Source organism: Haliaeetus albicilla, chromosome 15, assembly GCF_947461875.1.
Source record: "Haliaeetus albicilla chromosome 15, bHalAlb1.1, whole genome shotgun sequence".
NCBI lineage: Eukaryota > Metazoa > Chordata > Aves > Accipitriformes > Accipitridae > Haliaeetus > Haliaeetus albicilla.
In genome coordinates, this window is record NC_091497.1 from 4,901,173 (window position 1) to 4,914,415 (window position 13,243).

Sequence of the window (13,243 nt, forward strand, 5' to 3'; positions counted from 1 at the left end):
AAATTTAGCAAGTTTGACATTTTTGTATTTGTATAATTTTACATAATATTAGGGAATCAAAAGGGTGGGGGTTTTTTGTTTGTTTATAAAAAAGCAAATAACTTGGTTAAAAGGCAAAGGAAAAAAATCAGTTAGAGATCCTATCCTACAAACCTGGCAATAAACAAATGAATAAAGATGGCTGATTTCTAAAAAATAATACCACAGTAGCATAAACATGAATCATGCCATATGATACACTTGTTTATTCCTCCTGAGACAGTATTTCTTCCATGTGCTTACTGAATTAGCTGATGCATCCACAGTCAACTGTTTTCCAGTTTGCTCCTACAGACTTCCCAGTTTCACCTGTATCTGTGCTCAAATTAAGTAGACACAACAGCAAGATTTTTTTTTTTAAACCCTATATGCTAGCATAGAAATATCACTATAATTTGAGTTCATGCTACACTAGTCAACAATTACCATGAGAAAGTCAGCTACCGCAATTTAAAAAGAAAATCCTAACTGATCTCGGACCATGCTCTGAAGTCCATTTCCTAAGATGATTTACATATAAATTTGCAAATAAGCCAGCATTAGATTTCAGTCACTGCTTCTAAAACATTACAATTGCTGGGGGAGGTTGTTTTGTTGGTTTTGGTTTTAATGTTGCAATTTTTCAAAAAGCCTCTGCCCAAGCAGTGAGGGCACCTGTCCTGTTATTTTATATGTAGCATATTTCACAGAGAGGACCACTTAAGTTAATGGTTAAGATACCATTACTCTGTTGCAATATTGTGCAAAATATTGTGTTGCATGCTCAACTGCTGTGGCAGTTTAATTATTCATACCAATTATTCCAAAATACATTTGTGGGAACATGTTTCCGATAAACCAGGTCAGTGTTGCGTAATGAAATGAAAACTTCTGCACAAGACGGAGTTATTTCAGGTTACTTAAACAGTGAGTAAAAAGGTGACTGTTAGAAACTGCTATGCGTAACCTCGTAATAACAGACTTCAACACTACACTTCTGACACTACTCAAGAACATTGACTCAGAACAATTTAATTTGAACTGATAGTTCAAGCAGACCAGCAGCTTGCTATGGGTTACTGAAGACAATACTGGTAAGAGAAAGTGACATCAATATTCCCTTAGAAAAATTTTTTCAGTCTACATTAAAGCGTAGCTGTCACAGGAACTATCCTGCACACATGCATTTCAAATATGAAGCACATGACCAGGCACTACACCTAAATAAGACTTCAGCAAGACCCAGGTCAGAGCATGACAAAACGGGTCATGGAGCCAAGCACATGTAGTGGAGGATGATACAGAAGTCAGGAACATGGTATGGGGCTGGCTAAGATAATTAGAATGGTAGACAGCAACAACGTGTTCGTTAAAGCAAACCAAACATTTTAAGATTCCTAAGAAGTTAGTTCAGTACAAAAATCTGAATCAGTAGTTTACAGTGTTTTTTAAAAGACATCCTCTATTGAGACTAATACTTTCCTAAGAAATAAACCTGCCTTCCTAGAAATATTCTTCTAATATTTCAGGATTTCCTTCTTGAAAGTCCTCTTTGATCTTAAGTGGCAACATATGTTTGGAGTCATGTACCTAAATGGCCTCCGCATTCTCAAGCCTTGTCTATATGAGAAGGCTCTACTACTCTGGTTTAAGCTTCAAACCAAGAGTAATTAGATTAACAAGATCCCACTTCTGTGGATGAACACTTTCGTTTAAGAGACTAATTCTATGTAGCTAAACCATCAACAGTTAAAACATCATCTCCCCATTCTCTCAGCTAGGCGCTTTTGGTCTCATGAGTTTCTGTAAGCATTACAAGCTATGACCACTGAAAGGAAAACAATGAGTTTCAGACCTAGGCACCCTCCCTTTTTCAAAAGAGCTTACAGAGAGGCACTCTCTTCTCTACAGACATCAAACTTATTTCATGGGATAAATAAGGTTTAGGTGCTTATCTCACATTTAACTAAACTATCACAAGACCATAAGATGAACTGAAGGCTTCTTTCTCGTCTCTATTCTGTCTGTAAACACTAGCATCATGCGGAAAACTTGGCAACCCCCTAGATACTAGAAGATCCCAGAATGACACTGTCATTGCCACTATAGAAACATTCATCATTAGAGATTAAGGTGAAGAAAGGCAACTCTTCGCAATTCAGTGCTTTAACCTGTTTTCTTATTCATATTTCACTCTTGTTACACAGCAACAGAATTGCTAGAGTAGCGTACTAGATTTGATTCAATATATGCCTATAAAAAGATATACAGCTATAGACAGAGAAAGGCAGCGAGCGAGCATGTTATCTGTTGAAAAAATGACTTTAAGGAAACTTTCAAATTAATGAGAAAGTTGCCCTTTGTTTATCCTCTAAAAAAATAAAGCAGTAATAAAAACTTTGGAAGTGTATAGGACACGGACTTTGGTCAGCGTACTCTGTGCACAGTTTGATAAGCCTCAGTGAGTTTACTAGAACTACAAACTGCATACATAAACAAGCACAATGCCCTCAAAACAGTCACCTCCTTTTAAGAGCTTAATTAGCAGTTAACTTAATTTTGTTTACAGACTTAAATTTAGATTTCTGTCCAGTGATTCAACTTCTGGTACTTTATGTGGAAAAGACATACGAACTACTGTTATTTGTACTTTAAAGTGTTCACAGCATAACTAACCACAGGAAAAAGCTCCTTGAAGGAACACATCGCAGGTCTCATTTTCCACTTAATAAATCGAATACACATCTGCATACACACAGAGTTGAATGTGCATATGGAATTTGTATCTACTTTCAGATGCATACAATTTGTGCAGTGCTGCTCATTCTTACAGCAATACTCTTATTTAATTGAAAATGAATGAAGTTTCTTGAGGTCACCAGCCAGGCTTACACAAAATTAAATCAGACATGTACTTCATCCTATATTTGAAGGCCTCCTGATTAAACAGGGATAGTGTCTTAATGCTCAAAGTAATCCTTTTACATTTGACTTCACAATGGTATTTATTAGTCTTCCACTGGTACTCATCAATATCTGCATAATGCATTTCTTGCTTCAAATTGGAGGAAAGGATGGCAGAGTAGGGAGAAAGATGTAGAAATTTTCTATCCTTTGTTACATGTTGCTGTTCAAAAGCTGCATTATGTAAAACAACAAAAAATTTATTCTAACAGACTAGAAAAAGTCAATAATCTGTTTTCATTCTAACTAAGTTGAGGACAAAACTTGGAGACAATGGGAAAAAAATAATCAGATTGTACCTGCATTACAAAAGTTAGGTTGTGAAAGAAAAAAGGTACCTAGAACCAATTTGTTTTTCACAGTTGTTTAGCACATGCCTCCCCATTAGAGACCAAGGTGTCCTGGTTTCAGCTGGGATGTAGTTAACTGTCTCCCTAGTAGCTGGTACAGCGCTATGTTTTGAGTTCAGTATGCGAAGAATGTTGATAACACTGATGTTTTCAGTTGTTGCTCAGTAGTGTTTAGACTAGAGTCAAGGATTTTTCAGCTTCTCATGCCCAGCCAGGGCACCTGACCCAAACTGGCCAACAGTGTATTCCATACCATGGGACGTCCCATCTAGTTTAGGAACTGGGAAGTGGGGGACAGGGAATCGCCGCTCGGGGACTGGCTGGGTGTCGGTCGGCGGGTGGTGAGCAATTGCCCTGCGCATCATTTGTACATTCCAATCCTTTTATTACTACTGTTGTCATTTTATTAGTGTTATCATTATCATTATTAGTTTCTTCTTTTCTGTTCTATTAAACCGTTCTTATCTCAACCCAGGAGTTTTACTTCTTTCCGATTTTCTCCCCCATCCCACTGGATGGGGGGGGAGTGAGTGAGCGGCTGCGTGGTGCTTAGCTGCTGGCTGGGGTTAAACCACGACACAAGGGCACTTCAAAGGGTACATCAGCTTCCCAAGCCATGACAGTACGGCACTCCCTACTTCAGTGGGGATCAGTTCAAAGGAAAAACATCACTGAATTCTGGACTTCATACATATCACAGGTTCAGTAATCGGAGAGAAAGGATTTATTTTTTTCTTCCTGAAGACAGGAAGACATTAAGTAAAACCCATGCCCAAGGTTGTTTGGGGTTTTGTTTGTTTTTTGTTTTTTTTTTTAAGATAAAATTAAGTTCCCTAGAATAGCTCTTTGAGCAGGCATGTAATTCTGCTGTATGCATCTAGTAAAACAAAGACACCTACTTATTCTGTGGAAAGAACCCATTGACATTTTTGTCCGGTTATAAAAGAATTAACTATCTTCTTTGGAAAATTAGGCTGTTATTTCCTGACATAACCTTAAACTGCTTTCATGGAAAATAGAAAAGCTGTCAAAGTATGGGCTGGATGAGCAGTCAGGTGGATTGAAACCTGCTGAATGGCCAGGCCCAGAGAGTGGTGATCAGTGGCACACAGTTGGAGGCCAGTAACTACTGGTGTACCCCAGAGGTCAATACTGGATCGAATCCTGTTCAACATCCTCATGAATGATCTGGGTGATGGGGCAGAGTCCACCCTCAGCAAGTCTGCAGATGACACCAAACTGGGAGGAGTGGCTGATATGCCAGAGGGTCATGCTGCCATCCAGAGGGACCTCGACAGGCTGGAGGAACAGGCAGACAGGAACCTCATGAAGTTCAGCAAGGAGAACTGCAAAGTCTTGCACCTGGAGAACAACAACTCCAAGCACAGCAGCTTGGCAGGAAAGGACCTGGGGGTCCTCGTGGACACCAGCTTGAACATAAGCCAGCAATGTGCCCTTGCAGCAAAGGGGGCCAGTGGTATCCTGGGCTGCATTAGACACACTACCAGCAGGTTGAGAGAGATGATTCTTCTCTCATCTGCACTGGTGAGGCCACACCTGGAGTACTGTGTCCAGTGAAGGTCCACAAAGATGATGGACTGGAACATCTCTCCTATGAGGAAAGGCTGAGAAAGCTGGGACTGTTCAGTCCGGAGAAGGCATTTGGGGGGTGAAAGGGTGGGGGGCATTTAGGGGTTGATCTCATCAATCTGTGTAAATACCTGTAAGGGAGGGCATAAAGAGAAGTCCAGACTCTTTTCAGTGGTGCCCAGTGACAGGACGAGAGGCAATGGCCAAACATAGAAACACAGGAGGTTCCCTCTGGACATCAGGAAACACTTTTTCACGGTGGGGGTGACTGAACACTGGGCACAGGTTGCCCAGAGAGGTTGTGTAGTCTCCACCCTTGGAGATATTCAGAAGTCATCTGGGCATAGTCCTGGGAAACTAGCTCTAGGAGACCCTGCTCCAGCAGAGGGGTTGGACCAGATGACCTCCAGAGGTCCCTTCCAGCCTCAGCCATTCTGTGACAACAAAAGTACTTTCATACAACTAGAAATGCCCACCCTGGATTTCTGGTAGTGTTATGCACATAGGTGTAAGCTAACAAGTTCCCTCCCTCCTCAAACAACAACAAAAAGCTGTCCAGAGACTAGTCACCAGTATCAGAACAAAAAACCACACACATAATAAAAGTGGGACTTGTAAATTAACACTCCTCATCCTACAAGAGGGCCTAGACTTGTCTGCGAAAAATATGAAGAATCTACACATACCTTTTTGACTGACTGCATCACAAAAGAAATATATGAACATGTTTTCCATGCTGGAAAACATCTTAACTGCATGTTAAACTTATGACAGGACAGGGTAAATATTCAAAACTTGTAAACTAGGAAGCCCTCAGAGTTGCATTCTTAGAAAAATATATTAATTAATGGAGGTCTTATGGATCAATGCTCTGAAAGACTGTTTTATTTGCTGCTAGTACACTAATGCCTCTGATGAACAGTAGGTGGAAGTATCAAGAACAACAGTTTTTATTTTGGCTTAGGTGGGTATACTGCTCAGATCTGAACACAAATCTCCGTTCTAAAAACAAAATAAAAAAACAGAACAAGCAACCTCTTGGATCTGTTTAATAGATTGTTATGCAAATTAAATGACAATTAGAGTTAACTCCCTTGTTAGAGATTCACTTAGTGAATATTTTATACCCTATTCATCAGGAAGCCGCACATTCACGTGGGATTTTAAATCCTTTCTAAAAGTGATGTGCATAATTTTCAGATGCAGTATGAAAATAAAATTGCAGCAACGCGCATTAAAATCCTTCCTGTAAAGCCTAATCACATTCCCACATAGTTATTACACCAAGACCAGACTAAGTTAGCAGGCTCAGTTACCAGCTCACTTAACAAAATAACAGATTACAGCAATAAAATGTGCTATTCATAATTCTCATGCCTTATTTCTAACAAGAATCCTGACTAATTTGCATGTCACTCCAGAACACAGTACCTTGAAAACAAAAGAATGTAAATAGCCTTACAGCTTAAGAACAAAACAAGAAAAAAAAGCCAGTAGCCTTATAAAGGTAGCCTATTAAAATAGTTTTGGGGTTTTTTATAAAGACTGTTTCAGTCTCTGACTGCTGGCAGAATATTGTATTAACTAATGTAAAAATATGAGAAAGCACATTATTAAACACTGCTATGTTAAAAGTCATTCACTCCCTACGCGAAATATCTTATACATGCTCCAAAATTCTTTCTGTAAATTCTACTACCTGCTACACCACTGTTTAAGCTTTAGCCTATAATGGGTTATATTAAACTTGAGTAGAATCATGAATTGAGAGACTTTTCAATCAAGTCTGTCCCTCCTAAGAAAAAACTTCTTGCTGCAATACGTTTTTTAAAACTGTAATGAAGCCAGCTCTCAATTCAGTAGGCTTGGTATAAAGCTAGATATTCAATTCTACATCAAAGTGTTCGGTTCATATTCAGGTCTCAATGTGCAGACAGAATAGAATAGGCAGAAACACTTGCCACAGAAAATCTTGACCACAGACACTGAAGATTCCCAAGTATTTCATAAAAACAAAAATTACAGACCACTAATCACCACATGCATTTTTACAGCACTTATTGCAGAAGTATCCAGATGCTCACGTGCCTCTCAGCTTTGTATTACAGTAGTGTTTTGTCAATTCTACCAGTAGACATACTTAAGATGCTGAAGTAAATAACTCCGGACTAAGAAGGTAGATGAGGGAGACAAATTAAAAACCAATACTGGTAGACAAATTCTTTAAGTCATATGCAAAAAGACTTAAGTATATCTTTTTCAAAAACTAACATTCAGTACCTTTTTAAATTTTCCTTGTCGCTTTGCTGCAGACTGCCCCTGGGAGTTAGAATAACATACTGTAAGAAAACATGCACACACCACACAGGATGGAGACACCTTCTCTGTACAATTATGGTTATACTTTCAACCTACAGATTTTTAAACTTCTAGAGAGTCACATCTATGATCAAACATGCTCTTAAAGCATGCTCTTTCAGGTTTTAAAAATTAATAAAACAATGCATTATTGTGTATACAGTCCATTATTCCTGTAAGACAAGCAAGTGTTGTTAACCACTTAGCTTAAATTAATAAATTACAGAAATTCAACCTCAAAAGTGTAGATTTTAGATTTTGACTGTTTAGTGGCATTGTTCTATTTCACAATAAATATACAGAAATTAGATAACATTTTCCCTCACATTCAATCTACTTGCTGACCTAGAGACAACTTTGCTACCTAGTCCTCCTTTTTTGTCTCCTGGTACATATCAACGTTCACTAAAGGCAGCAGAAAGTATCTGATGCTATTTGATACCATGCTTTTTCCAGTGAAATATGACCATAACAGTAATGCCTTAGACTATGACATGAGACACGCCTCAGCTAGAATTTTTCTCTGTGTAAGCTCTTAAGTATTCTTCATCACATGAAATTTGACAGGCAATACCTACCTACCTCCTACTTCCCATCCCAGAAATCACTGTGTATAACCACTTAGTCTGGTTTTAAAGTAAGATAAGACAAGAATTAAAACCAATAGTTCAAAGAAGTGCAGAATGCAAGTTAGGAAAACTATACTACACTACTGTAAAGGATTTACCGTGGATTTCATAAAAGTATACTTGCAACCTTGCAGGAATCACAAAGAAATATAAAGCTAAGTATTTTAGAGTTCTTAGTGACTGGGTTTTTCCTCATTGATAAATTCTCCCAACAGTCATTATCTAACCTACAGTTATATGCAATCTGCCCCCAAAGTACTACCTACAACCAAATCAGACTGAATGAACTAAACTTTTCTATTCAACAAGATCTAAAGGTATGTGCCCACCTACTCACAGAAACTTACGTTCTATGAAAACATATTCTAGTTTTATACATGTTGTTCAGCCACATCCAGTGATATACGGACATAGATGAACTACCTCTAAATACTAACAATCACCAGGACTGATTCAAATTTATTCTCAGCTTTGCCATCTATTTAAAAATAGCTAAGTGAATCTTCTAAATACCTTAGCACCAGATACACACAAGAGTGATCTGGTTACTATAATCACTGTTTCACTACAGATTCATACAAGTTAGAAACCAGCTTTTACAGGATGCTGCACTATAAGCAAAAAAAACCCCTACAGCTTTTTTGTAGCATCACATACAGAGACCTTACATCATTCTGTTGGAGCATACAGTCGTATTAGTGGTTGACAACATCAGTGTGCAGCACGTAAGAATATCTGCTTATGCATTTGAGTCAGCAAATTCCTATTACGTTGTAACAGTAAAATGTAGGTGTTAAGAAAGCACATATTTTTGCTGAAAATTGTATGCATGCAAGGAAGAGTATAGCTGTTTATTACAGAACCCACATGCACAAAACAATACAAATGCACATATTTTTTCATTCAAAAATTATACTAAGCTAGGCAATTACACAAAATCACTTTTAAAGGCTCCACACCAACAAAAAAGCAGTTGCTTCTAGAAATACAAGGGTTCAGAGTGAAAAAATTTGAATTAAAAATTTAGAAAATGTGATTAAATTTGAAATTATAAGATGAAAATAAAAATAGAACTACTTAGAAGTTACTCTGACTTTATAATGAAACAACTGCTTCTAAAACGTGTTATGTTACTCAACCTAGTGCTCTTTAAAGTACTAAAATCATGAAATACAGCACTTCCTGGCATGCCATTTACTCGCTTCAAAAGTTTCAGGAAAAGAAGCCATCATCCATTTCAAATACTCACAGCTTTCTTTCCAAGTTCTGTTTTAGACAATGTAAGAGCTCCTGCAAGATAACATCCTGGTCCTGCTCCTTTAGGTATTCTATTCAAAGAAAGGAAGTTCAGTGTTAAAACAAGGTTCATTAATGTTCCATGGGGACTACAATACAGAACCCAAACAGCGAAAGAGCAACACAAGAGGAATTACCAAGCCTAAACAGGTAGACACTATCAAAGTATCATTTTAGTTAGATGCAGAGGCAGCTGGTTAGATGTAGATGAGAAAAACAGGACTTCAATAACTTACTTGTCATCAGGCAGAGATGTAACAAAGAATGGCTGACTGTGTTTTGGTGGTAATGTCAAACTGTTGGATTTCTTCTTCCCTAAGAGAGCAAGGCTATGGTTTTCATAAATATCTAAGCTCAAGGTACTAGACAACCTGTGAGAAACAATAAATGGAAGGTCTTTGATGCGATCCAGCTCACTGTTCTGTTCGTGACGAATTTGTAACCGAATAGTGTAATCTCCTTTTTCCAGTTTCACAGAATACTGAAAGAAAGAAGTTCTCATAAATGTCGAGATTAAATACTTCGGCATTCACAAAGAAACCCAGAAATAACACTGTCATGTCCTTCTTGATCCATATAGCTCTAGCCATTTAAAATATGCTATATTGCTTAGTTTTGGAATCTCCTGAAAACAGAGTGCTTGCAACACTTGATAGCAGCCAAAACACATTTTGGATTGACCAAAAAAAAAAAAAGTTTTCAGACCACAATATAGGCTGACATCATTTGTTCTTATTGTAGCACTGTATTAACTGCTCAAATAATAATCAGAATTCTTGCTAACCTTTCAGTTCAAAACATCTAGCAGATCTGCCTTGATACACTTTCAGTTTACTATGTAACTCTGGGTGCTCTGTGGTTTAATCACAAGATTATCTTCTATGGTCTCCAAGATTGTACCAGCTTTCACACTGAAGGACCCAGTATTCCTGTGAGATTTAAGGCTGCGGTTTAAAGAGCTGACAGACTGTTTGCCCTGAGCTTTTTATACGTTCAGTTAGGAATATGCAGATAACATCTCCATTTATTAAACCCCTTACCCCCACAAACAAAACACACCCCCAAAAAAAACCAAAACAAAAAAAGCAGACTCTCAAATTCTTAGTTTTGAAGACATTCTTTCATTTCTATCAACCTAAAAGGGCACCATGTGGATGTTTTGAACAGTAGCATGCTAAGTTTCATTTCTGGTGCTGCTATAGTACAAAAGGCAGCCCTAAGTACAAAGGGACAATAATTCAGAACTACCCTGCTCCCAGAATCTCCCTCTTCTGGGTTAGGGAGTCATGCTTCCTGTTGGTATTTCTTCCTAGATTAAATAATTTTGAATTGCTTTAGAATTGTTCTATGATGCACAACACCAGAGATTTACAGCACGGTGGTCTACCACTTGTAAGTAACAGACTACTTTGGTGATTTTTAGATTTTATAGCACCTTAAAAATGCAGGTTAAGGAATAGAAGTTTAAATAATGCAATTTCTGAAATTCATTTCTAAGATTCAAAAGACGTGCTTTAAAGTTGATCTTCTGTACACTTCCAGAATGATCAATCTATCAAAATAAACATTACACTGAAGTTCAACTGTGATTTTAGATTAGTAAAAAATAGTTGAAAACCCCAAAACTATGGAAAATGTTTCCCTTATGCTTTTTTCCTTTTTTTTTTTATTCACCCCCCCCAATCCAGACACACAGTCTGTTCCAGCAGAAAGAGATACCCACAGAGGGTACAGTATCTACAAGTCTTGTGCAAAAAAACCCCCAAAACTCCTTCTGAAAGACAGCAACAGGAAGTAAACCGAGCTGTAGCATTTAAAAGGCTGTTTGAAGACATGAACAGCACAGAAGACAACCTTCATGGATACAGAAGCCTCTGATCTATCAGCAGACAAGTCAGACTACAGAAAAAAATAATGGATCCTTTCCATCTTAAATAGAAAAGTTCAAGGTATCACCTTTGTAAAAAAACCAAATATAAAGACAAGAACTTCAATTCACTTCTTGAGAAGCACCAGTCAAAATCACAAGAAATCACAAGTTAACAGCTTTTTGTAGAAATAAAACACACCATAACTCTTTCTCCTTCCTTGGAAGGGAAAAAAAAAATCATAGTGTTCTATTTCATGGAAACAAACTTGTCATTATTTTTTTCATACAAATGTATCACTGCTGAACCTGTCTTCTTGTGAAGATATAAAACCATTATACCTATGCATCAGGAAATGTTAGGAGCTAACAGCAGGCCTGGGAGGTGAAAAAGAATGTAAATTTTCACACTGTGCAGAAAACAGAAGGCAAAATAAATCCATTACTCTGTACCTGGTGCGGATAGGCATCTCCTGAACCCATTTGTCTTTTGTTCTGGTCAAAAATAATCCAAAGTTGACTATCAAATTCAGATTCGTACAACAATTCACAAAGAAGTGGACAGCTTGGAGTTACTTCCCCACTCTTAGGCTATTAAAAGAAAGGTCAAAACATTTAATACAGTATTGAATAAAACAAGTACAGTCCTTACACACATATTCAAAAGGATACCTGAAGTAAAGCCCATTTCAAGCAACAGTAGCTCCTAAAGAGAACCAAATCAGAATTTTGACTGTAGAGAGTCTAGAGTGTGAATCTAGACCTCATTTCTGACAGAAAGCTAGTTACTGGGTTTAGAAAACATGCTGTATTTATTAACAACTTTTAAAAAACCAACCACCCATAACCCTTACCTGATGGAAGTTATAGGTCAAAATCATTTCATATAGTTGACGATTATTTGGTAAAATATCTCTGGAGCCCAAAGGTTTTATTTTTGCACTCACTGGTCTGCAGTTAAACAACAAAAAACAACAGAAGGTGCTCTTAAGAAACATGTATCCTCTATCAAAATTTGTCTTGCTTAAGCAGAAGCATATTCTGAAGTACAACTGAATTCAGCACATGCAACAACATCTCTGAAAATATAACTATCCAGGCAGCATAAATTCCTCAGTTAAAATGAACGTCAGTTTGAAAACAAGGTTTAGTAACATTACAGACACTGCCAAAGGAAGAAGACAATAGAACTTAGCAAGCATGTCTAAATGATCAAAATTAAAGGCCATTAAAAAAGGGGGGGGGGGGGGGGGGGCGGGGGGGAATCCAACAGGTTTCAGGATAAGGAAGAAAAATCAGGTGACTACATCTCTAGTATCCATGCTGTAATCAGCACTTTTATTCATAGATTGAAAGATTAACGGCACAGTAATTAGAGAACAGAATAAATAGTTGATAACTGTTTGTTATAGAAGGTAATATCAGAAAAGAATCTGTAAGAGGCTTTACAGAAATCAGAGTAGTAACACAGAAGAATGTTAACATACACTGCCTATGTAGTGTATGTTAACCCAGATACAGTTAGGACAAGCTATTGTTCAGAGCAGCACAAACACTTTAGACCTTAAGCATCAAAGAATATAGGCTAAATAATAATTATATAGGAAAATCAGAGCTTTGGAAATAAAGAGTAGCAGAATGATGGTGGCCTGGCATCATTTAAGTTTACATTTCATTCATTCTGACAACCTTTACACGATCCAAGTTTTTCTATAAGATTGTCAGCTTTTTCATTGCCAAGAGTACAGACTAGTCACCCAGTAAAATATCTGTGCTGGGTCAGACCACAGGTTCATTTAACCCAGGTTTCCTAGTCTGGCAGACACCAGAGAGACTGCTGACAGAAGACTTAAGAACTGAGTAACACCACACATGATATGTCTTCCTAATACTCACCCTACCTCCAAGCATTTGAAACTCAAGAGACTGAATGAGAAGCCATTCAGCACTTTTTTTCTTCTGTGTTATGACTCATTATTTCATTCAAGGGACACTATTCATGCCTTAATTTAAATACATATATATTTCTCATTAGTTTACTTAACTGCAGTTCATTTGCTGTCAGATGAGTGTCTCAAATACTACAAGGAGATAAGAGCATCTCCATTTTACAAACCAAGAATGAGGCAAAGATATATTAGGGGATTGTTTTATTTCCTCACTTAAGGCAT

At 37.6% G+C, this 13,243-nt stretch overlaps 1 protein-coding gene across 4 annotated transcripts in view; it reads right to left on the reverse strand.

Annotated features, from left to right (window-relative positions):
- TPP2 (tripeptidyl peptidase 2) overlaps positions 1 to 13,243 on the reverse strand; it is a 58,636-nt gene that overhangs the window by 15,891 nt on the left and 29,502 nt on the right. For 2 of the 4 annotated variants that reach the window (XM_069802368.1, XM_069802367.1), the window contains exons 20-24: positions 11,927 to 12,023; positions 11,526 to 11,663; positions 9,442 to 9,686; positions 9,159 to 9,237; positions 7,203 to 7,241 (exon numbers count right to left, since the gene is read on the reverse strand). In XM_069802368.1, coding sequence (XP_069658469.1) covers positions 7,203 to 7,241; positions 9,159 to 9,237; positions 9,442 to 9,686; positions 11,526 to 11,663; positions 11,927 to 12,023 — 598 coding nt within the window. The remainder of the gene's footprint in view (positions 1 to 7,202; positions 7,242 to 9,158; positions 9,238 to 9,441; positions 9,687 to 11,525; positions 11,664 to 11,926; positions 12,024 to 13,243) is intronic. The other 2 variants (XM_069802370.1, XM_069802369.1) reach the window with 1 other exon arrangement.